The following is a 23,794-nucleotide window of genomic DNA, read 5'->3' as shown; positions in this document are numbered from 1 at the left end:
AATGTAGAAAATGTTATCAAATAGGTGCATCAACGTCCACCACATTTAAATAATTGTGGCAGGGCTGGGATGTTTTATGCCAGCTCTTTATGGAACCGGTTTCCTTATTTCCCAAGTAATTTACTCAGAGATGCATTGACTTCCATCCTATCTCAGACGCAAGTATTTTTACTTAATTTGCATTCTTGTGGGGGCGTGGTTATCTCTCTTGACTCTATTGAATTCAGAGTATGGGAGGGATGGTTTGTGAAGCTATAATTGGCCCTTTACTAATATGAGAATCGCTTTCGAGTTGACCTTTATTTCAAAGGTAACTGGTGAGGGATCAGTCTTAAATATAGAGGAGGGCCTCATTGTGTCCAGGACAAAATACACTTGCTACTTTTAGCCAAACATTTCTAATGTTCCCTTCTCAGGAAGAGGCCCATCCCTGCCCCCAACTCTCCTGTGGAAGTCTGTCGGGGAATTGTCCTCTGTTACCTTTAAACGTCCAGCAGTCTCGTGCCAAAATCAGGATCTAGCACATGGGTGTTCGTCTCCATCATATTTCTTAGATCTGTGTGGGCAAACACTTTTAGGACTTTATTAATCCATTTCTCTATCCAATCCCCTCTTTTGAGACTTTGTATTTATTTATGTATATATTTATACAATAGCAAACCGAGCAGCAGCACTTAAACCCCAGTCATACATTTATACCCTTTACAATCCGCACTTAATCAGCATCCATTCTTACTCTCTAGCAGTGCATCTAATGCGACATCAAATCACGTTCGAGCTTTTATCCAATCTTAATATAATTGGTAGACCTGTGGGAATGTGTCTTCCATCACATTTGTCTTCCATCACACAACATCCACGTGGAATCACAGACCACTGTCTTTAGGAAATGAAGACCACTGTAGAAAATGGACCTCATCCTCCTCATAATTTTCATTTATCGTTCTGATGTGGGTGCCATAGTCCTTTTGCCATCAAAATGAAGTAAATGTGACCATGTGGATGGCGCTGAGAAACATGACACAAGGGATCATGATTATGTCTGGCAAATGGGTTTCTTTTGTCCTTTTATTGAAGCATTTTAGTAGACACCACTGCGCAGTGTTTGATGTAATGACCATGGCTGGTAGGGCTGAATGTTTTCCAGAAGAAACATTTTGGAGGTAAAGTAGTTTTTAGAGGACAAATCAAAATTGTATATCTTATCAAAGCATGCTCATAGGCTGCTTGCTTTCTTCAAATGAGTATTTAAACTTTAATCATTTAACCAGTTCTAAAGATCAAATAGCTAGTTTATGCACAGGATTATCTCCACTAGGTTGACCGAAAGGAGTTCTGTATTCTGATTGCATCGGATCTCAAACCTGGTTGACCGATAGGTGTGAACTGCTAATTCTTGCTCTGCAGCAGAGCGTACAGGTGTCATTTTAAGCACATTATAAGGTAATCCAACTAGTTCTGCATGTAATACCGACTCATCTACAACCTCTATGAACTTGACAAATACAAAAAATATGGTTCCAGAATTAATGCCGGTCTGTTTCCACTAGGGAGAAGAAGAAGAAGTTACTTTGAAATCCTGTGTACGGCGAAAAACAGACTCCATCGAGAAGAGGTTCTGTTTTGATGTGGAAGCTGTGGACCGGTGAGTCAAACGACATTTCCTATTTTCTCTAAAACAGCTTTCTTATTTGCCACTTACCATTTAATATCTGCTGGCGTCCTAGCTTTATCACTAAAACATATACGTGTTTTAATATGGTTTTTCAGTCATAGAGATAATGCAGCATAATTATATCATCCAGACTCCTTCACTTGGCAATTTGATCATCATGCTGACAATGGTTGGCTATTAAGATCATTGTGTTGGCTTTGCTTGTTTATAAGGGTCGTCGAGACGGCATAGCATTGGTTTTTAAGCTGTGACTTTGGCCATAGCATAATTATTGTTGTCATTAAGGGCCCATAGCATGTCTTTTTTTGAGTCTTCCAGCTGCTGTCATCAATGGGTATCCTAGCATGAAAATGTGAGTCCTTTTTGTGCTATTGTCTTGTGTTTGCCTATCATGGTTATTTGGGACTTTGAGATGCTATAGCATGGGCATTTGCATCATCAAGGCTCTGGTTTCTGTAACATGGTTATTTAGGTCACCAACCTTCCAGTCGAAGTATTTGTGTCTGAGGACAAAGGATGGTTACCTTTGTTATTAAGCTGGTGCATTATTACTTGAGCCACTGAGTTTCTCTTTTATATTACTGCTGTCCAAAATGTACCCTGCTTAGTAAAACTGGTCATTCAGATGCAATAGATTGTTGATTAAATCCATCCAGCTTCTTAAGCAGCAACACAGTCTTCATATTTAGTAGTCTGAAAGGAAGAGCAAAAGAGTGTCTCCGTAGAGAGATTTGCCTTGCATAGTTTGACTCCTGAACATTGGATACTTGCAGTGATGGGACTAGCCTGGCTTGCAACTGTCAAGCTGCTATTAAGTCTTTAGGATACCCATCACTTTATTGGTCATTTTTAAAAATAGAGAAATTGTGAAAACTTTCTCCATCTACCCCTCACCTAAAAAAAAAAGAACATGAGTGAGATTGACCACTCCATTTTTGGTTCAATTTTTTTTCCCCAGTAGATGGACATCTGTTACCTTTTCGAGGATGTTGCTAAAATGTAAACTTGATTAGAATAATAGTATAGTGAGGAAGGCGTTTCCCACCAGCACACTGGTCTCTGCTGTGATGTCTCTGCAGGGCCCCACCGCCTCTATCTCCGTCAGCCGCAGCCTCCGAGTCCATCAGATCAAGACAAGTAGAAAAGCGCTTTACCTTCAAACAGTAAGCAGTCTATTGCAGATGGTAGGAGTGGGAGAACAGGTGCTTCGAAAGTGAGGCTAAAGTGAAAAAGAAACATTCAATATGGCTAATACCACAGTAGTGGCATACTGAACATGTGAAGGTATGTTAGCCTGCATACAGGCACCATTAGCAGCACCTTGGGTAAAAAGACTCAATGAAGATAACTGCGGAAGACGAAATGCAAGAAGATTTAAACTGTTGATTTAAAATGTTTGGCTTAATAGCCATTGTTATATTAAGATTTTGAATATTGCAAATTTCAGTGATTGGGCAGTTCCACAACTGGTGATCATGACATGTACTGTATGTATGACTTCAGAATTCATCCTACAGGCAACTGGTGCCTGGTGAAGCTTCTTTAATGGTTTTGTGATATATTTACCTTTACGTCTACCAAATAGATGCATGGCTAGATTATCAAACAGTTATGAAAAATTGCAATACTCCTAACTAGTTATTACCCTTCATGAGATCTAGCTTTTTAGTTATTGAAATTACAGAAGCTGAGTGGCTTCCTTTTCTAGTCTAATCTGAAAGTGTCTTTTTTTTATTCACAGATCTTATTGCAGTACATAGAACGTATGCAATAAAATTCCATTTAATATAATTCTTGGTAAAGCAATTGATGTGTATGACAAGCACCCAGGATTGTAGACCATGGAAATGGCTGCGTTGATGCTTGAAAAGCCTGTTTTTTTGTAATCGTTGAAGTGGTGAGTCACCAGCACTTATTTTTGGGGACTGGACTTATTTTTTATCATTGGACTTTGGCACAAAGTAAAAGAGAGAGAGACAGAAAAGATGCAGAAGAAGCAAAAGATGAGAAATAGTGACAAAGCAGGGATGAAAAGACCTTGTAAGAACGAGGTAAAAAGACTGTTTAGTGGTGGAAAAGAAGTGGCATTAGGTGGAATCAGGATTAGCTATCCTTAGTATTCCGCTGGTAACTCAGGATGCAGCGATGGTCTCCCAAGAGTTTTTGGACACACGTTTTACACAGTGGCTGTGGGCACTCTGTAGTTATAGTTAGGTCAGAGTTTCCTTTGGAAAGGCACTTTTTCTTTCTTTAATAACTGTGCTACCGCTTGACAACGCTTCCCAAAAAAGTTACTCCACTTTGGCTTCTAATTGCAAAGTTTCACACTGATCCATCAATTGGGGGCCAAGAAAAAGGTGGTGATGGAGGGGTACTAAAAGTGCCTTCCCATTTTAATTCCCATAGGAAGCTTTGTTCTCCAATACAAAACATTCGCTCAATAAAAACACACCAAATTTGGTACAGAGTTAAAGCTTTACTAAGAAAGCAAACTTTTTGTGATTTGGTGTAAATCTGCTCAGCAATCTAGCAATTTTAGAAAAAATGTTTTAACATTTCCAAACATGAAAAAAGAGAACATTTGTCAGTATCACAACAGCAGCTCTTTTACTCCATCCACCATGATTTGTGTTATCTGCCTTAACTGATAAGCGTTTATTATTGGTGCAGTGAAACAGAGGAGCCTAGCGCGCAACCAAGATGGCCGCGTAGGTGCGAGGCTCCCGAGGACCTCCGCGACCTCCTGAATTAATCCTGGCGATATCCTGTCCTTGTTGAGGGGACTGTGTTGGGGAACCGGAGCTGAGGCGCCACCCGTTTTTTGGGCTCGAATCGGACCCCGAACGCCGGTGGGAGCATCGATCGAAGGTTGCGGCCTTCTCCTCGCCGGCCCCCCGGATTGGAGTAGTGGGGCGATCCGGGGACAAAGTGAATAACAGCGGCGAGCGGGGCTGGGCGACTGGCGTACCCCGCACTTTCACTTTCGCTTTTGCGCCCTCCTAGCTCTCAAGCGGGGTCGGACTGCGGAGCGGGGTGCGGTGGTGTGGCCTTGTCCAGGAGCCCGGCTGACCCGCCGGTGGTGGGTTGACCCGCGGTTCGGTGGTCGCCCCTGCCCCCCCCCCTGGCACCCGTGACTTGGTACAGCGGCCCGTTTGGGGAGCTTGGCACGACGGTGGAAGAGCTAGCATGTCCACCAAACAAGATGGCGACCGGGCGAAGGTGAAGACGACCCGCCGTGGCACGGCGCACCAGGCCAACAGTATGGACCGCTACACGCTCCAGAAGGGTTCTCCGGAGACATCGCGCGCATCCCCGGTGGGCCCGACGGAGGCATCCGCTCATCCGGTGGATCTGACCCTCCGGGACGTCATGGGCGCCATTGCAGAGATGAAGGCCTCGGTGGACCAGCGTTTCGACACCTTAGCGCAAAAAATAGACTCGGTCCTGGTGGATGTGAGCCTTGTGAGGGCAGACTTGTCCAAAACAAACGACCGAGTCGACTCCCTGGCCCACACCACAACGAGCCTCACGACAGACGTGGTGGCCCTCCAGAAGGAGGTGCGCCGGCTTGGCCAGGCGAGCGCCCTGATGGACCGGCGACTGGAGGACTCCGAGGGTCGGGCCCGGAGGAATAATGTCCGTATTGTGGGGGTGCCGGAGGGACGAGAGGCGGAGGCGGCGGATCTTTTCGTGGAAGAGTTGATCCTGACCCATCTCCAGCCCCGGGGGCTGAGTAAGCTTTTTGCGGTGGAGCGTGCCCACCGGGTCCCCGGGGGCAGACCTAAGACTGGTGCCCCGCCGCGGCCTCTCATTGCCCGGATTTTTAATTTTCGGGACAGAGATGCTATCCTCCAGACCTCCAGACAACAGGGACCGGTCAAGCTTGACAACATGGAGGTACATTTCTACCCAGACTTTACTCCGGCGGTCCAGAAGCAGCGACAGAGCTTTCTTGGTGTTAAACGTCGCCTAAGGGACCTGAACCTCAAGTACTCAATGCTCTTTCCAGCTAAGCTGAGGGTGGAGGTGGATGGTCGCACGCACTTCTTCGACCGGCCCGAGGCGGCTGGGGACTGGCTGGACACTCTGCCTGGAGATCGGGGCCGGGGGGGCGGGGGGGGCGCGGCTGGCGAGGAGGGCCCGCCGGATCAGAATTGAGGGGTGACTGAATAGGCCTTGCTCTGGACGTTGTTCCTTCACCATTTATTGATTGCGTATGTTCCCCTCCTATGGAGGTCGTGCGGGGTCTGTTGGGGGCTTCCCTCCTCCTCTGGGGGACTAGTTAGTATTTTAGCTATGGGGCGACAGGCACACTGCACTTTGGGGGGGCTGTCTGGGCTCATGCAGGGGTGCAGGGAGGGGGGAGTTTTGTTGGGACCGGGGGGTGGGGGGGGTGTGTTGTTTGTTAGCACCGCAGGGCAAACCCGCTACTATGTTGTTGTTTTTAGGATGCTCGATGGGGGACGACCGATTGTTTCGACGTATGATGGGGGGTAGGGATTTGACTGTGTTGTCATGGAATGTTAACGGCCTGGGGGATAGGATTAAGCGTGGTGTGGTCCTGCAGTACTTAAAACGTATTTCACCAGATGTTGTCTTCCTGCAGGAGACGCACCTTATAGGTAACTCCTTTCATGCAATGAACCGGCGGGGATATCGTTTGGCGGCCCATTCCGGCTTCACCTCGGGCTCGCGGGGGGTGGGTATTATGATCAAGAACTCGCTCCCGTTGGAGATTGATGAGGTGCGCCATGATGAGAGGGGACGCTACACGGTTCTGGTGGGAAGAATGGAGGGTAGAGTGTTTATCTTTATATCAGTGTACGTCCCGCCTGGGTTACAAGCCACCACATTCGCGGACCTGGGGCGCCTCCTTCTGGACCTTCCGAGTGGCCTGCTGGTGGTTGGAGGGGATTTTAATGCGGTAGCCTCTGGGTCTATGGATCGCCATCCCCCTAGGGACCTCCCCCGGGCACAGGCGTGGCTGCCCGGCCTTCTGGACACGCTGGGCCTGGTGGATTGCTGGCGATTAAAGCATCCCGCATTGCGACAGTACACCTTCCACTCGGGTGCCCATGGTAGCCTCTCGCGGCTTGATTACATCCTTGTCCCGGCGGCCCATGCAGGGAGGGTGGGGGAGGTGCGCCATCTGGCGCGGGGTATCTCAGACCACTCCCCATTGTTGTTGCATTTCGATGTCTTCCCGAGGGGGGATGGCAGGGTGGCCCCAATCAATGCATGGTATTTGCGCGACCCCACCATTCGTGCCGATTTGATCAAATCCTTACAGCGATATTTCGACGAGAATGTGGGGTCGGTCTCTTCGGCCATCTCCCTGTGGGAGGCTTTCAAGGTAGTCCTTAGAGGGGAGGCCCTCTCCTTTATCTCCCATGCCCGGCGGCGCGAGCGGGAGGAGGTGGCCCGAGTAGAGGCCGAGATTGCAGAACTGGAGGGTGACCTGGGGAGCGGGGTAACAGACGACAAGTTGCATGTTCTACACCTAAAGCAGGCGGCCTATCGGGCCCTCGTCACGGAGGCGGCCAGGGGCCTCAGTAGAGAGCAGCAGGGGCGATTGTATGATGTGGGTGATAAGGCTGGCAAATTGATTGCGTGGTTGGATAAGAGGGAGAGAGCGAGCCGCGTGGTGCCTTTGATTGAGAGTGTTGATGGTGCGTGTGTCACTGAGCCGGAAGCCATTGTCTCCTGCTTCGCGGATTATCTCCGCGAAGTCTACTCCCCGGTTTCCCCCTGCTCGGAGGCAGATTCCCATGCCCTGCTTCGGGACATCGCACTGCCCTCCCTAACGGTGGAGGACAGGTTTATTTTTGTTTAAAAGAAGAAAAAATATATATTATTGGTGCAGTGGTGGTTCAGGGAGTGGAGCAGTCTTACTCTAGGGGATCTATGCAGGGGAGTCTTGTACATCACGGGGGGGGGGGGGGGACAAGAAGGAGGGAGGGCGGAACCCAGGGACTCATAGCTAGGGACCATGACAGAATCAGCAGCTCAATCTCAGTACACTTGTTCACAGACTCCGCTCACCTAACTTTCTGACATTGTAGCAATTTAGCATTTTAAATGGTGTTTGGGGTATGAAGGAAAGGGTTAATGCTTGTAAAAGCAAGAAATATCGAGACAGTTCATGTCCACTTATGCTCTGATTGGCCTCTTCAAAGTGGAAGGGTCAGATCTTGATTGGCTGGCCACAACATGGAGAATATGATGTGGCAGCCATTACGGGCCGAGGGTCCCTGGTTCTAGAGTCCTAGAAAAAATAAATCAAGGCCACTCAAGAAGGCAAAGTGACACCCTTGCCCCAAGGCCATGTAGGGAGTGAGCCAAATGTTATTCCTCCGTTAAAACAAAAAACGATTGGGGACACAGGAATGCTAAAATGAAGAAAAATTAAATTAAGAGAAAGGTATGGTCATAGACCGAACCTTGTGGTCAACCATCATTGTGCATAGCTCAGTAAGGGTTGGCTGCATGTTGTAGGTTGTGTTCAGCACCACCCACCAATGCACGTAGCTGAAGCCTGTTCGAAGATGGGGAATTGGGTGCTGTTGGAAGTTAGTCCTGTTGAGAGGCCAGACCCTATGGCCAACAAGCCACGGTGCATGGCCAAAGGCCATGCACAGTGAATATTGGTCACCTGCTGGGGGTTGGGTACAGGGCCTTGTTCAGAGATTTGACACTGCACCAAAATCCCAGCTGCATTCACCCAAGGGCCACACACCGCAGAGGATGGGTGTAGGGCCTAGAGGGAGGCCCTTTGGCCAACCCCCTTTGGTGCACGACCAAAGGCAATGCACAGCGGGTGTTGGCCATCTGCTGAGGGTTGAGGCCAGGCCCTGCGCCCAAGGCACAGTTGCATACAGCCAAAGGCATTGCACTGCAGGGGAATTGGGTGCCCACAGTGGAGGGTTGGGTGCAGCCTGAGAGAGGTCAGGCCCTGCGGTTTGTTGGATTCAGGGCCAACCCAGCACTGTGCACAGCTGAAGGCTGTATGAAGCAGGAAATTGGTCAACTGCTGGGAATTGGGAGCCAAAGCCATGCACAGTGAATATTGGCCACCTGCTGGGGGTTGGGTACAGGGCCTTGTTCAGAGATTTGACACTGCACCAAAATCCCAGCTGCATTCACCCAAGGGCCACACACCGCAGAGGATGGGTGTAGGGCCTAGCGGGAGGCCCTTTGGCCAACCCCCTTTGGTGCACGACCAAAGGAAATGCACAGCGGGTGTTGGCCATCAGCTGAGGGTTGAGGCCAGGCCCTGCGCCCAAGGCACAGTTGCATACAGCCAAAGGCATTGCACTGCAGGGGAATTGGGTGCCCACAGTGGAGGGTTGGGTGCAGCCTGAGAGAGGTCAGGCCCTGCAGTTTGTTGGATTCAGGGCCAACCCAGCACTGTGCACAGCTGAAGGCTGTATGAAGCAGGAAATTGGTCAACTGCTGGGAATTGGGAGCCCACGGGGGTGGGTGCAAAGTTTGGCTGGAGGAAAGCTCCTGCTGTGCACAGGCAAATGCTGTGTGCAGCTTGGGTTTGGGTGCCAGCATGAAGATGGGCTGAGGACCTGCTAAACGGGGCAGGGTTGGGTACCCACAAGGGGTGTAGGTGCCTGCAGGAGGCTGGGGTTTGTATGCCTGCAGGAGAATTGATGCAGGGGCTGTATGGAGGCTGGTCACCTGTTAGGGTTAGTGTGGTCACCGGTATTTGTGTGCAGGGAATGATGTGAGGCCAGGCCCTATGGCCGACCCAGAGCCATGGTTCCAGGACCCAGAACCACGGTAGACAGCAAGGCCTTCAGGGAGTACCCATAGTACTGGTACTGATAATAAAATATTTAAAATAGAAATTGAGAAGGGTTTAGTCGTAGATCAGACCCTGCAGCCCAACGCCATTATGCAGTGCATATGGCGTGAATAGCCAGGTTTGACTGCCTGCAGAGTGTTGAGTGCCAGGCCTAAACCAACACATCACATCAGTGAAGGCCATGAACAGCAGGCGATTAGGGGCTCACATGGTGCTGGGCTCAGAGCTTGGCCATGCAGCCAACCACCCACTGCGCATTGCCACCAGCCAAAGGCTGTGCAAAAAACCCCACAGAAATTCACTTAAAAAAAAAAAGATTAAATGACCTTATAGTTAAGTGTTAAATGAGATAAAAACTGTTTAAAAAAATGAAGAAAACATCTGAAATTCTCCAATTAGTTTAATGAACTAACTTCAACCTGTTCCCTCATCATGCACTGCTTAGTACCTCACATATTTCATCACTTATAACATTTCAAATGACATCACTGATTACGTCTCAGATGAAATCGTCCATGAAACTACTATGTACATGACTTCATAAGCCCGTATGTATTTTTTATCAAAGAAAGTTGCTAGTCAAGTTCCTATAGTCCTAAACAGCAGAGTTACTGTGTGTGCATGTATGAGTGTTTAGAATGGAAATAGCATTAGCTCTGAAGGAAAGAGTGGCTGTGCATATTTAAAGTTATATGGTGCACTGTTTACTAAGCATTACCGTTTGGTGTGTAAGTAGTACTCGATGTTAAACAAGGTAAAGGCTGATTGCACCGGATGTGGGCTGCAGAAACCTTTTTCAACATAGGCTGTGGCTTAGTCGAAAAGCCAAAATCTGCGAGGAAATCCATAGCTTCAGTTGACCGTAGATTATCCACCAGTCAATCTCTGGGCGCGTGCCTATGTTAGAGTTGGAATACAGTGCTATAGATAAATTCTATGTAACAAGGACATTTATAAGGTGTGGATGTTTATTTCCAGACCTTCGCTGAAGATTTTGAAGCGTTGCAGATTGTTTAAAGTAGAATGTAGGGGTGACACGCTTAGAGGTGGTTTATCTCACATTGGGGTTGTAAGCATGACTTGAAGGTTGTATGCCATGGTGCTTATCTAAGGAATGTGTGTAGTTTCTTTTAACCAACTACAGAGAGTAGACCGTTGGGCCTGGTAGAATGTGTCTTATCAGTGGCAAACGCATACCTGTCCGCCTCTTCCCTTACAATTGTGTTTCATGTTAAGTCTTTAATAGGATGACCCTTTTAACCCGTTGCGTGATTCTTTCAGCCAACGGCCGTCGCGTGCACTACCTCCGTAGTGCTGTGCACGTCCGTTGGCCGACGCGACCCCGCCCACTCATCAAAGGTGCCGCGGTTAAAGAGTTAAGGTGAATAGTGTACAGACTTTTTTGGGAAACTGTTTATGCTTTAAAAAAAAAGGGGAGCCCTCATTTAAGTCTATGGAGGCAATGTATTTGTTAGGTGGGTGAATACCAGTAAAAACAGCCACTTCGTGTGTTTTTGCAGTGCATTTCTGTGTTTAAGAACATATAACCAAAGAACCATAATTCAATATTAACCTTTGGTATTTTCAGTCAATTTTGGGTTTTGGATCATATACCACATGCAACAGTTCCCTGCACCCAACCAACAATGGGCAGCCAGCCAACGCTGTTGTCTTCAGCTGTGCAGAGTCAGGGTTGGCCACAGAGACTTGCTTACGGCCAACCCGCCGCAGGCAGTTTAACAGCTGGGATGTTCATTGCAAAAGGGGGGGCCACAATGCTTAACTGTTGGCCAGACCTGGCTCAAACTCCTCCAGCAGAGGCCAATGCCCTCATGCATGAACTTTCACTGTGTGGAGTGGGGATTGGCCAGCCAGACCCTGCACCGAATCTGCATCATGCAGCTAACCCCTAGTGTGCAAGGCCTTTGACAGTGCACAGAAGGGGTTGGCCACAGGGCTTTATTGCGGGGTGACTTCAAATCAAGAAAATGGACAAGACTCCTCTTGGCAAGGCAAAAACAGCTTTATACTGTCACAGCAGGGAGAGCAGCCATCTTCACACAGGTAAACAGCTGGTCCCAATTTGCTGCTTCACAGAAAGCCACTTTTATCCCAACATGAACAATGATAGTTACAAAACGTCAAACAATAAGTAACTTAGATGTTACATATTGGTTCCAAAAACATTCCGTCGCCTGTGTTCCTAACCTTATGACTTCTCGCTGCACATTCTTTGTTGTAATTTCTAATCGGAATAACTATTCTCTACTCTTTAATGCATGTGTATTTGCGTGTGTGGTTTATCATTCTACTCCCAAGACCTCTTATCAGATTCTGTGTGCTCTTGACTAATTCAGTCTCTTGCTCCTATTCTTCAATCATATTCTTAATTTGGTGAAACAGCAGAATATGTGCCTGTGTGCTAAGATAATAAATTCCTTCAAGTTTACAGGCACGGGTTTTCCTTTAACTAAGACGTTGCACGTCATGCACTCCATTTTAAAGCGAACTCTTCACCTCTTTTGCATCAGCACAGGGCCTTACACTGCTCCTTTCACCTCGTATAATTTTATATCATTTTCTTCCGATGTCTGCTGTGGTGTAGTTTCTTCTTGTTTCATCCCCACTCCTACAGTTTCATCCCCCTGCAGGCATCCCCCCCCCTCCCATGACCTTTGGCTTTGTGCTACAGGCAGTGCTGACAGGGACTCCATTTTGGCCAAGCCCTGCTTCTTACCCGCTGCCCTTGGTCAGTCCCCACGTGTGGTTGTGGACCAAACGCAGGCGTAGAGCAATGATTCGTTTTAATTTTTTTCAGGATTCATGATGCTCCAGGAGATTTTGCAGAACCCAGTGAGGTTCCTGGATTCCCAAAAACGGTACAGGATCCCTGAACCCCACACAAACCCAAATAATTATTTTTTTTATTTTATTCCCAGTGGATCCCATTTGGGAGGTTATGTTCTCCCTTAATACCTTTTTCTTCTTATTTTTCCAACACAGCGCTTGGAGCAATGTGTTTGGTAATAGCAGACACAACAGAAAATTTTCTGTGGGGGTCAGCCAATCGGGGCACAGTACCTTTCTAAATCGGCAGTGCTCAACAGGAGAAAAGGCTCCTACGTCCAGTGGTGTGGCTTTCTTTTTAATAAAATTTCCCTGTCAATGAAGGCTGCATGAATTATCGGTCAGACTTTTCCTAAATTTAAGTTCTTAATGCCTGGACCAGAACACTTCATGAATGTTAATATTGCAAAGTACCAAACAGATTTGCACCAACCCAAACAAAGGCACTTACGAGTAAAGTTCTTATTTCATGATGTGTGTCTGCTCAGCTGTTTTTCTATTTTGAGGCGCAAAGAATGGTAGAGAAGTTAAAATGGGGAGTGTAACTTTTGCAGGGGCTCATGTGTTTTTGGTTCTCGATTGACAGACCGGCATTAAAGTTGCCATGTAGAACCCTAGGTGGGTGTACTTTTTGAAAGATTCATCGAATGGCATAAAAGACAGTAAGAAGCCAAAAATGTATTTTCAATGGAAACTATGACCTAACCATAACTATCAGCAATGTCCCCGCCTCTGTAATATGGGAGCATATAGGTATATTTCCAGGAACGTGCTTTTTTGCAGCAAATCATCATTCATCATTCTGAATCCATGCGAAGAATGTTCTCCTTGCAAGGGCACCTGGAACTTTTGAAGGTAAAGGTGATGTTAATTTACTTAAACACTGGATGCATGATCTCTGCAGCAGGCTACCCCTCCCCCTCTCCAGATGGAAAAAAAGTTCTTACCATGTCCCAGAGATAAGTAATCCTGTCAATGGCCGAGCTCCTCCCTCTTGCACGGAATTGGTTTTTATAAACGCGTGGACATACAGGCGCTGCCTTCTCCTTCCCAAGACAGCATATTAGATTTTCTGCTGAGTGCCTTATAATCAGAAAGAAAATGGTTGGAGCTGTCTAATTTGTCACTGACACAAGCGGATGGGGCACCCAGGACTAGGAAATTACTCCTGATGAAAAGGGGCTTAAGTACGACAGCAAGAGCCAGGAAATGGGCCCTGCAGATGGAGAGCTGCGGACAGCTAATCAGAGTTAGCCCTAGTGGCCTTCGAGGGCCTGCGGGAGGCAGTCGCGGACTCGGAAGGTTTCTCCTAGAAGTGATGACTGTCAAAGCAGCATGTCTCTTCACGAGGATTTTTAAAGGCTTTAATTGGTAGTCCAGAAAATGGAAATGTTTCAATCAAAAATCTGCAATGAAATTAAAACCACCTTGTTAATTTGGAACTGCTGTTAGTGGTTGTATTTGTTGCTATTTTACCTTCTTATCTGCAAAATACCATGTCTACAGTACTGTTTTCAAAATTACCATCAAGCTCAGTTTATTATTTTTTTTTTTAAACTACATCTCCAGAATGCTCAGTCATGTTAAACCAAAGGGTCTGGAATAACGTGGTACCCTATGGGCAAGCAGTGCTTAATTTGTACAGTAAAGAGTGCAGTACTGGAGGCTCTACTCATAAGCCCATGGCCCGTGCAATTAGATGTCAGTGTGCACAATACCAAGGCTGTCAACTTGTGATTACACCCCAAGCCCATTTAACCCACTACACCATACACTCCCTGATCCTTTTATCTCGCCCTTGCAGGTTCTTGCATTCTTCTATTGTAGCAGTTTTCAGTCTTTATCTTCCTCAGTCTTTCCACTTTGTTTATTTTTCCCTCTATTGTCTAAAAAGAAGTGGCGTCCCCAAAAATAAGTGCCGCTGGCCCCCCACCGGCAGCCACAAATTAAGCACTGCGGGGAAGAAACACCCTGCAAACTTAAGTTGTATCATAAGTTAATCTTGTTAACAGCTTGTAAGTGAGTCCATGTCACTTTTTTTTGTTTCTGGCATTTTAGCCAACAGTACGTCACATTTGGAGAGTTTTAGGCCAATATTTGTGGAAACGTTGAGCCCGCAACATTTGCACACATGACATGGAATTGTACCAAACTCCAGATATACTGGTCGAGCTTCCTGGAGCTACGGCGGGAAACAACCGGAATCTGTGTCAAGGCGGCGGTCAAGCACTGTCTTCTCGGGTTATTGACTGTCTCTAAATCAAGGAATCGAATGCAACATAAATTTACCCTTCTGGGGCTAGTATTAGCTAAACGACTAATTGCTGTCTATTGGACACCCCTCCTCCCCCCACCTCCTTGGCTGACTACATTTGCAAATGAGTAGCTGAGGAGCGCCGCCTGCTCTTAGTCCATACAGATGAAAATGCTGACTGTGATATGGAGACTTGGGAGAGCCATGCTGGAGAGGTTGCAGATCGCAGGGCAGCCGGGTGAGGACACAACGGCCTTGTCCCAGGAGTGGGACTCCAGTGCACAGTAGCGAACGCCAGTTTCTGATATGTTGACTGATTGGCTGTTGCCAGCCCGGGCGAACGGTCTGGATGTGTTTAGAGTGGCAATTTGAGCCTTGTAGATTGGGGTGGGGCAGGCTGGGTCATTGACGCCCCTCACCCTTCTGGGGTGGGGTGACGGTTTCTCATGAAATATTATAGTGTTTAGAACTTCTGCATGTCCTTGTCACTGGATGGTTGCAGACCTGACCAGTTGCCCCATGTTATGGCCTTGTCAGCATGTTATTCGGTGAGCTGAGGGTCCGTCTGGGAGGCGAGTGAAATGGACTCTATTTATTGGAGCCTGTCTTCTCTGACTGAGGAATATGTATAAATATGTTACCTCTGCCAATTGCTGCCAGAGTTTTTTGGTTACATGTTTCATGTATCACATTATTAATGACAGCTGTTTCATTGGGGGTTGTGCAGCGGTTCCAGCACTCTGGAATGTACCTTATGATGCCATTGGTGGACTGAGCTCTGGATTGTTCCAAGAGCACTACAGATCTAGGGAGGGTACTTGGATGTACGAAGTATACTCTTTTTTGATATCCTTCGCACATCGCGTATTCAAGTGAGTTAAATGTATGCTGATGACTGTATGATTCCGAAATGAAAACTAATTGAAAAAAAAATATTCATGTGAAAGTAAAAGTAGAAGTCTCTGTTGGCGCAGTCTGCTAGTTTCTGGCTAAATCACTCAACTGTAACATGGAGCCACTTGGCTGCTATTATAATTGCGTTTACATAGTGCTTACTACCCTGATAAGGTGCTGAATCGCTTTATAAACAGTAGCATTCTACTCTATAACCCAAAGTTTATTAATTTAACCATGGTTTATTATTTATTGCTGTAAAATTGTTGAATATTTTGTTAGTCTTGTGCTCTGAGAAAACTATTTGAAGCATTTCCTCCAGTTTTAGTAGTTAAGTGAGTTAATAGGAGTTGGGTGTAATTCTTAGAGTGAGTTCATGCAAGTGTAAAACAAAATGGGATAAGTAAATCGGACAGAGGAGATTAGATATTGGGCTACCGTATGGAGAAGTTGCACAGTTAGAGAAATTGTGATTTATGGGAAAGACATGAATAGCCAGCTTAGGTATTGCAGAAATGACTGCTCAGGAGTGTTTGATTTGTAAGAAATGGTATGGTTCGTTTACTGGCGTATATCAGCGAGTAAGGCAGTGGGTATGTGGTATAGTGGAGTACACCATTGGCACTAAGACAGGCAGAGGATGGAGTGTAAGGAGAGTATGATTCAAATAGAAAAGTAAAATAGAATAATCCCCAGCTATAATGCAGGTTAATTTTCATGCAGAATTTGTTTTTGAATATTAAGATAGGATGCATTCTGGGAAGTATAAAGAGAAGTAGGAAATAAAGGTTGAAAGCTAATTAACTGGGGCGGGTAGTAGATGTTGTTGAGTCTTATTGCGTTTCTGTTTGGCTGTTGATTTTTATTTTACATAGGTGTTGAACATTATTGAATTGTTTAACTTTGTGCTTATTTTTTTATATGGGGTACGGAATTATGTGATATGCCCGGATAGTGGTTGGGGAGGTAATTTTATAGTAGGGCGTCATTGTCCCTCATGTGAGGGGTTGTTTGAAAAGGGATCCTGCTGATTTAGCGCTTCTTGATCTTTTTGCGAGTCCTGGACGGTATCTGTCTGTAGGCAGAAAAAAATATGTGCATTCTTTGTTGGATCACATTGGGAATAACTAAGACTTCTCTATCCTTCTAAACTCTAAATTAATCACGTTTGCTCTGACCTCTGCAGGTAGGGAAATAAACGGTGAATGTAGTGCCACCAATGGTGGTCTTCCTAGTAGCAGGGATTATTAAGTGTGGTGCTAGTCAGGAGCATAAGTTTCTGGGTTAGGAATATTCTGTTATTGGGAGCTGGTGTAGAGCCTACAAAAACGGTGAGATATGGATTCATAAATTTACATTTAGAACTTGTCTTGCTGCTGAATTTTCAATTCTTTATAGTATTTTGATAGTTGAGTGTAGAATGCAGTGGTGTAGTCCATAAGCATAGTCCCGTCTGGAGAGGTTTAATGATTGCTTGTATCTATTGAGGAAATCCAAGATGGGGCATAATGCCTCTTAAGTGTTTTCAGTGTATAGAAAGTTGATTGCGACAGATTATCCACTTGAATATTAATGTAAATTATGGAGACAATGAAGATTCTGAGATTTTTCACATTTGAGGCTATGGTGGTGGGGGTCCCAGTACTTCTGGCCTGAAATATATAGGGGTCACCATTTTCCCATTCAGCTTTTCAGTCTTCAAAGCATTCACCTTGGGGGGATTCATTGTCATCCTTTGAACTAAGGCTATGAGGCAGGTGTTACATTTTGCTGGTCCTGTGTCCTTAGAGTTTTCCAATGTGAGAATTACTTGTGTGTCATCTTCATAGTTGTAGCAGATGATTTAGAAACTGTTGATAAGGTTTGGTAGTGTTTTTTGTGTGTGCGTTAAAAAGTGGAGGTGGTATGCTAAATCCTTATGGGTTCTTGCGTTTATGCAGTAAGGATTTGCAGAAAAAGGGGGTGTATAAATCTGGTGCGATCTGTTATTTAGATAAGAAAACCAGTCTAAGAAGTAATGTGTCATGGTGTACTATGTCAAAAGCTGCTAGAAGGTCCAGAGTGTGAATGCACCTATGCCATTTTTGTTGAGTACGTTTTTACGTCTTCCGAAATTGTGATTAGGGCATATTTTGTCCCTCTCCTTGGGCAGAATCCTGTTTTCTAGTCAGAGTAGTTTTCTTCCATGAATTCTGAGATCTGAAGAAAGGTGACTCTCTCCATAAGCTTGCTACGTAACGGTACACTGGAGATTGGTCTATAACTGTTGGTGTCTTGAGTGTCGAAGTTGTCTTAAGTGGTTAGGAGTATATATGACTTTCTTTTTATATTTCGGAATGTGCCTTTGGCTAGGATAGGTGCCATTAATGACTGTAGGATCTGAAAATATGTGGAGGGCGGGGTTAGATAGGAGGCTGGCTGGGCTGCCATGTTTTTGTTGGTATTAATATTCTGAGGTTGTAATTTCTTGGAAGGCTGATACAGATGTAGATTAATTACCTGCTGAGATTGTTTTATGCTATTTAATAGGGGACCAGGCATTTATCTTGGTTATTAGATGAGAACCCCATGCGTCCGCTTTGTTTAACTAATGTGTTGCTAGTTTATTGCCAAGGTCTTCTGAAAGTGGGCTGAAGGTGTGACTGCTCTTTGGATTGTGAAATTCTGATAGAATTTCATGGAGTTGCTTGGATGGGCATTTGTGGTGGTTTATTTTGGCCTTCTTTGTGCATGATTTGTACTTTCTATTATGTTTCTTTAAGCGTATTTTGTCTTAAGGATTCTTCGACTTCAGCAGTGTGAATCTTTACTGTTCGCTTCTTACCTGTGCTTGGTCTGTTGGCAGGATGGCTACTATCCTGGGAATTTGCTTCCAGAAGAGAATTTGGAAGCTTGATTGCAGCTTGTCATCAGTACCCAGTAGAAAGTCCAACGTGGCAATGTGATGAGTACAAGATTAGACAGCTGGTCAGATGGGAATATGGGATTAGAAGATAGGTCTCCTGCTTCCACAGATGAAAATGTATTATTTCATTCCAAAGGATGGGTCAGTGTTTCTTAAGCAAACCCTGAACGTTGAAAAGCTGAAAGCAAAACAAGTGTTTGAGCAAGGAGATCTGTTTGCGTATTCAGAGATAACCAAAAAACAACATTGAAATGGCCGACAACTTTAATAATTGAGACTGAGTATCCATGACTAATCCAAACGCACACAAGGAGCATCAGTGAGCACAGTATGAACTTTTACGAAGAAAACAATAACGAAAATGATAGAATGCGAGTTAAAGGAAAGAAGCTGGAGAGAGTCCTGAAGCCCAGAGCGAGCGGGAGTGCATATGGGCTAAAAGTGACCAAAAGCACTGGACAGGCAGAGTAATGGCACATCTGACCTTACTGATTTCTCACTCCCTTCATTTCTCAACCACTGCACTAAAGTGATTGCATGAGTTATTTTGCTCTGTTTAAAAGTCAGAAACGTTCACTTCCTTGTACAGTTTGGTGATCTATTATTTTTAGTTTTCTACCAAAATGCCTCTTATGATCAAATGGTAACAAAAAATCTGAAACTTTACAAAACGCTTAAAAGTTTTCTGTGGTATTGTCATGGTCTGCTAGTAGCAGTTATGGCTGCAACAGTTTGTGCCACCAAACCCAGAAGAGCTCATTATCTTACGGCCGTCTGAATCCTTGTAGAAAAGTTATGCATCTCGCTACTTACTCGCTCTATTCATAAGCTGTTGAAGCAGATGTCCATAATGAATACATTACTTTAGGAGGAGATACTGTATGCTGGCTAAGTTGTTTTATTTGGAACTAGGAGATCGGGGTTGTAATCCCAATTTCCACATGACCAAAATGTGTGTTCCTGGGCAGATCAGTTAATCTTCCTCTGCCTCTGTTCTTTAACCTACCTAAATTGAGGCCACAAAATCAAATGCTGTCTAGAGCATTATAATACTTTTTTAAAACATGCCCTTGAAGGTAATGAGCAGTGTAAACTTTCCAGATTCCTGCAAAGCTTCGATATACCTTACATTTTCAAGAATACTGTGACCATATTTTAAACTGAGTGGGAAAGCGATAACTGATGGAACATTGCAGCCTGATTGGCTAGCATTTTTGAGGTGTGAGGATGTGCCTGCAGTTAAGAACGTGCCTGATACTTTATGGCACTATATAAAGACCCACTTGCCTCCAGGAATCCGCCCGCGGAAGATGGCATGACAGTATCAAATTATATCTCATGCCTCACTTTCCCCCCAAAAAAATCACAATGAAATTCAGCATTTAATTAGGAATCTCGATTAGAGAATTGAATGAGCTGGCAAAGAGCGCTTGCCTGTGAGTGGCCCGCCCTGCCGGCTGCCCGCGGTTACCAAGGAGGCAGGGCGGTGGAGGGTAGTACACTCGGCAGGTGCCAGCTTTGGGCATCCTATCACTCACTCTTCCTTACTACTGACCTTGCACCGTGCAGATTGTAGTAATGAGCTCCTGACATCATAATGTGTACCTCCTCCGCTTCCAGCAGTGCCCGGCATCACTGGCTTTGCCTTAGCCACATGTTTCTTTAAGAAAGCGTCAAAAAGTTAGTTGTCCTTGCTTTTCATAAATCTTTTGTTAGGCTCCACATCTACGACAATCACCCCAACCCCTAGCCTCTGTGTACTTGGACTTTAATTTCTAGGAGGAGGTGCGGCCTATCTGATAAGTTGCTGATGTTAGCAAGATCTTGAACACATCACATCACTTATTATCTCTGTGCTATATTGCACTGTTCTTTGAAAACTGGCAGGTCTGTGAAACAGGCCTAATTTCACTAACGAAAACATCATACAAACCTGGGCAATTCTGCTCTGCCTGGGAAGCCCAGAAGTGGGTCAATGTGCTGAGCGGATCAGTAGGAGTCTGCTCATTTAGAATTGATCTCCAAAGACCAAATGGCGCCAACCACCCAAGATGATCAGCCTATTTTTGTAACATACTTATTGCATGCATTAAAATTATACACAAGCTTATTTATTTTATTAGACTAAGATATTAACAGGTTTCATGTTTTCCTACATGCAAAAAAGGACGTTTTTCCCCACTCTATTCTGATTAAAGAATCACATTTCTAAATGCATCCTTGTAAGTATTAGAAACACTTAAATTAATATTTCAATAGGTATTACGTTTAAAAAGCGATTGGTTTTTCTTGTTGTCTGGATAGCGGGCACTGATATGAAACTCTGTGTGGGGACCTATTTTTGCTTGCGGAAGGCCAGTTCAGCTGTTTCCTTCTAAATTTCCTTCTCATAAGAAAGTAGAGCAACTTTGATTAAAATACAGAACACAAAAAGGAAAACAATGCATAATCGAGTAGTCCGTCGCCTCTTAGATTGCCCGTGGTTACAGGCTATTTCGGCTGCTGTTACTCTAGTAGAGTACAATGAAGGTAGAGAAACATAAGTAGAAAACTAAAATACAAACTTGACTGAAAAGAAAGTTAAAAAATAAAGTTTGGAAAATGTATGGTTGAAGAAGAAATTTGTGGTTATGTTTAGATTATGGTTAGGGTTTGAGTAAAGCAGTGTATTGTGGATGGTATATGGTAAAATGTGTAGGTTAGGATTATTGTAGAGGTATCTGTGAGAGGTAGGGATGGTGTGAGTTATTGGTAGCGGTTGGGTCAGATATAAGGGGAGGTTATTGGACAGCATTATGTTTAGGGCTGGACTATGAGTTAGTGTTAGGATTATGATAAGGGTTATGGTTTTGGATAAGAGATGGGGTTAATTTCAGGTTACAGTTAGTACAAAGGGTAGTCCCTGTAAAATGCCAGACGAAACACATTCTAACAGATCAAACCCTAAAAGTTAAGGAAGATGTGACAGTTGTGTTAGGCTTAAGGTTAATGTAGGTCTATGCACAATTCACGTTTGTTTTGGTAACATTCTGACTTTTACTTTTTTTTATTCCATTGACCAATTTCTGTTGCATCTGCTTTTTATTTCTACATTTTTGCACACTATATTTGTGCACTATGTTTTATTGCATAGCTGAATTTCGGTTTCCTGAATAATGCTAAACTGACGACATCGGATCGATACTTCCGATACAGCAGAACAAGCTTTTGCAGGGTCCACAAAAGTGGTTAAAGGAGACACCGTACTATGGAAGAAGATGGTTCTGTTTTCAAATCCGTTCAGTCGTTCGCCTCTCTGTGGAGTCTGACAAACCAGAAACAAGTGCAAAGATAGGTTTGGGAAATAGGAGTCAATGGGGAAACCTGGCAACTCTTTTTCCATAGTGGTATTTCAAGAATGAGGTTAAGGTTATGCCCTACATTGTAGATTCACTGTGAAGCTGAATTTATTTACTTGTGTGATCGACTTGAGACTGTTTGAAAAGAGCAGGTCTGAATGGCTCTTGGGAAAATCTGTTGTCTGTTATGCTTAGGTTTCAGATGGCCTTGAGTTACCCAGGCAGCATCAATGCCTAGAAATCGGGTAGTACTGTCAAATATTAAAGAGCAAAGAGAAGAAAAACAAGTATAGGAACTAACAGTCCGTTGTTCTAACTGTGGGTCATATTGCAGAGGAAAATAGTGTGCAGCATCTGCGAATGAAACCTGATATTATTTTTGTACTGGGATGGATGTGCAAGTTTTTGTCATTGCAGACATTGCATTCAGTAGGGTTTGCAGAATATCAGCCACATTAGTTGTAATGAGGCAGGCATTATGTTTCCAAATCCCTCCGAAAGGCTGTTAGGGCAGGGCTGGAGCTCAGCAAAGAACAGCAGACCTCCATCATTGCGTCTGCTGAATGCCAACATCCCTGCCCTCTTGAAGGAACTGGAGGATCATGTACAAAAGAATGTGCCATCCTGCAAACAGGCATTCAGCAGTGCCCTCAAGGCCGTCATCTGTCACTCAGAGGAGAATCTTGCCCCCTCCAAACATGCTCCACTGAGTGACTTCCCACCACGTGATTTGAGGTCTGCTTTCATTCAGTAGTTTGTGACCAGTTGTGGTTGCACACCATTGACACGTCTCATTGCAATGCGGAAGGACAACGGAGATGCTTCTTCCATGCCTCTCTTCCATGCCGAATCGCAGTCAGTCCCAAAGTGCACAATTTGGATTGAAGAGTTTTATAACTCTATGCCCCGTAAGTAGATTGTGACTTTGGTTTTTTCAGTAGCAGAGACAGTTTTTGCTTATTTTAGTCTTTGCTACTGCGAAAAAAAGCATGGTAGATCAGATCCTTCGATATTGGGGGCAATGTGGGGCGGCACTGGGGAGTAGTCAGTGGTGCTGATGGGAGCTCAGATGATGCGGGGGAAGGGCTAATAAGTAGTTTTTGAAATTTCCGCTACAGGTAAATGATTATTAAATAATTTGTCCAACAGCACGATTAAGTGATAGGTACATATTTATTCGTAAATCATGTATTGTTGAGAGTTAAACGGGCCATCAAGTTTAGAGGACAAATGCAGTTCAGTGTACCCAGTCCCGCATAATTCACCGGATGGCCCCTGAAAGGCATCCGCAGAACGTGAAAAACGTGCAATTTTCAGTCATTTTCATAGAACAGTCCACAATGTCCATGCTCTGCTGAAAGTCAGCCATCTCGCGAATCGGCGCATAGAGGGGTTTTCGGATTGTGATCAGAAAAGTGTACAGCTGAACAGTGGCGGCTGCTCCATGGGGGCGCCGGGGCAGCACCTCACTAGGCAATCACGAAAAGAAACTGCTCACTGAATCGGGCAGCAAAGCAAGAATGTAAGCAGACGAATTGACAGCTTTGACAATACGTCTGTTTACATTTCCGGCCTGTGCTGGCAGCTGTTTCACAGGTGAAAGTGCGCATGAGTCAATAAACGCACAGGGCATGCAGGCGAGAGCAGCAGAAGTCCAGAACTGGACTCCGATTGCGCATCTACAAGAAGAGCGCTTTTGTTTTTCAGCTCCCCACTCCATTCACAATACATTAGGTATGCTGCGCATGCCTAGTGTAGTGCAGGAGTCTGAAGATGGGATCCTGCTTGGCAGTGACATACAGTCGCCGTATGCTCTGTTACATGCCAGGATACAGCCGAGTAGCCACCCCCAGTCGCATCCAGTCTTCTGATTTGCCAGTCAACTTCAAGCAAAAGAGCGGGAGAAGTTAATTCCACTTTCCTCTTGTGAGAGGAGACGTGATGCAACGCGGGACCGGAGCGGGAGATTCCTGGTAAGTTTATTTGTTTTTATTTAATTAATCATTAAATTAACCCCCCCCCCCCCGGCGGGCGCCTGCCAATGCGACGTTCCTGGGAAGTCGACGAG

The 23,794-nt window shown here is 45.2% G+C and overlaps 1 protein-coding gene across 3 annotated transcripts in view; it reads left to right on the top strand.

Moving 5' to 3' along the window:
- Window positions 1-23,794, top strand: part of ARHGAP26 (Rho GTPase activating protein 26) — a 1,692,117-nt gene that overhangs the window by 508,297 nt on the left and 1,160,026 nt on the right. For all 3 annotated transcript variants that reach the window (XM_085618129.1, XM_085618128.1, XM_085618130.1), the window contains exon 10: window positions 1,551-1,645. In XM_085618129.1, coding sequence (XP_085474255.1) covers window positions 1,551-1,645 — 95 coding nt within the window. The remainder of the gene's footprint in view (window positions 1-1,550; window positions 1,646-23,794) is intronic.

This window comes from Triturus cristatus, chromosome 7, assembly GCF_964204655.1.
Source record: "Triturus cristatus chromosome 7, aTriCri1.1, whole genome shotgun sequence".
NCBI classification, from domain to species: Eukaryota; Metazoa; Chordata; class Amphibia; order Caudata; family Salamandridae; genus Triturus; species Triturus cristatus.
The sequence above is the reverse complement of the archived record's forward strand: the minus strand, read 5'-3'. Positions and strand labels throughout refer to the sequence as shown.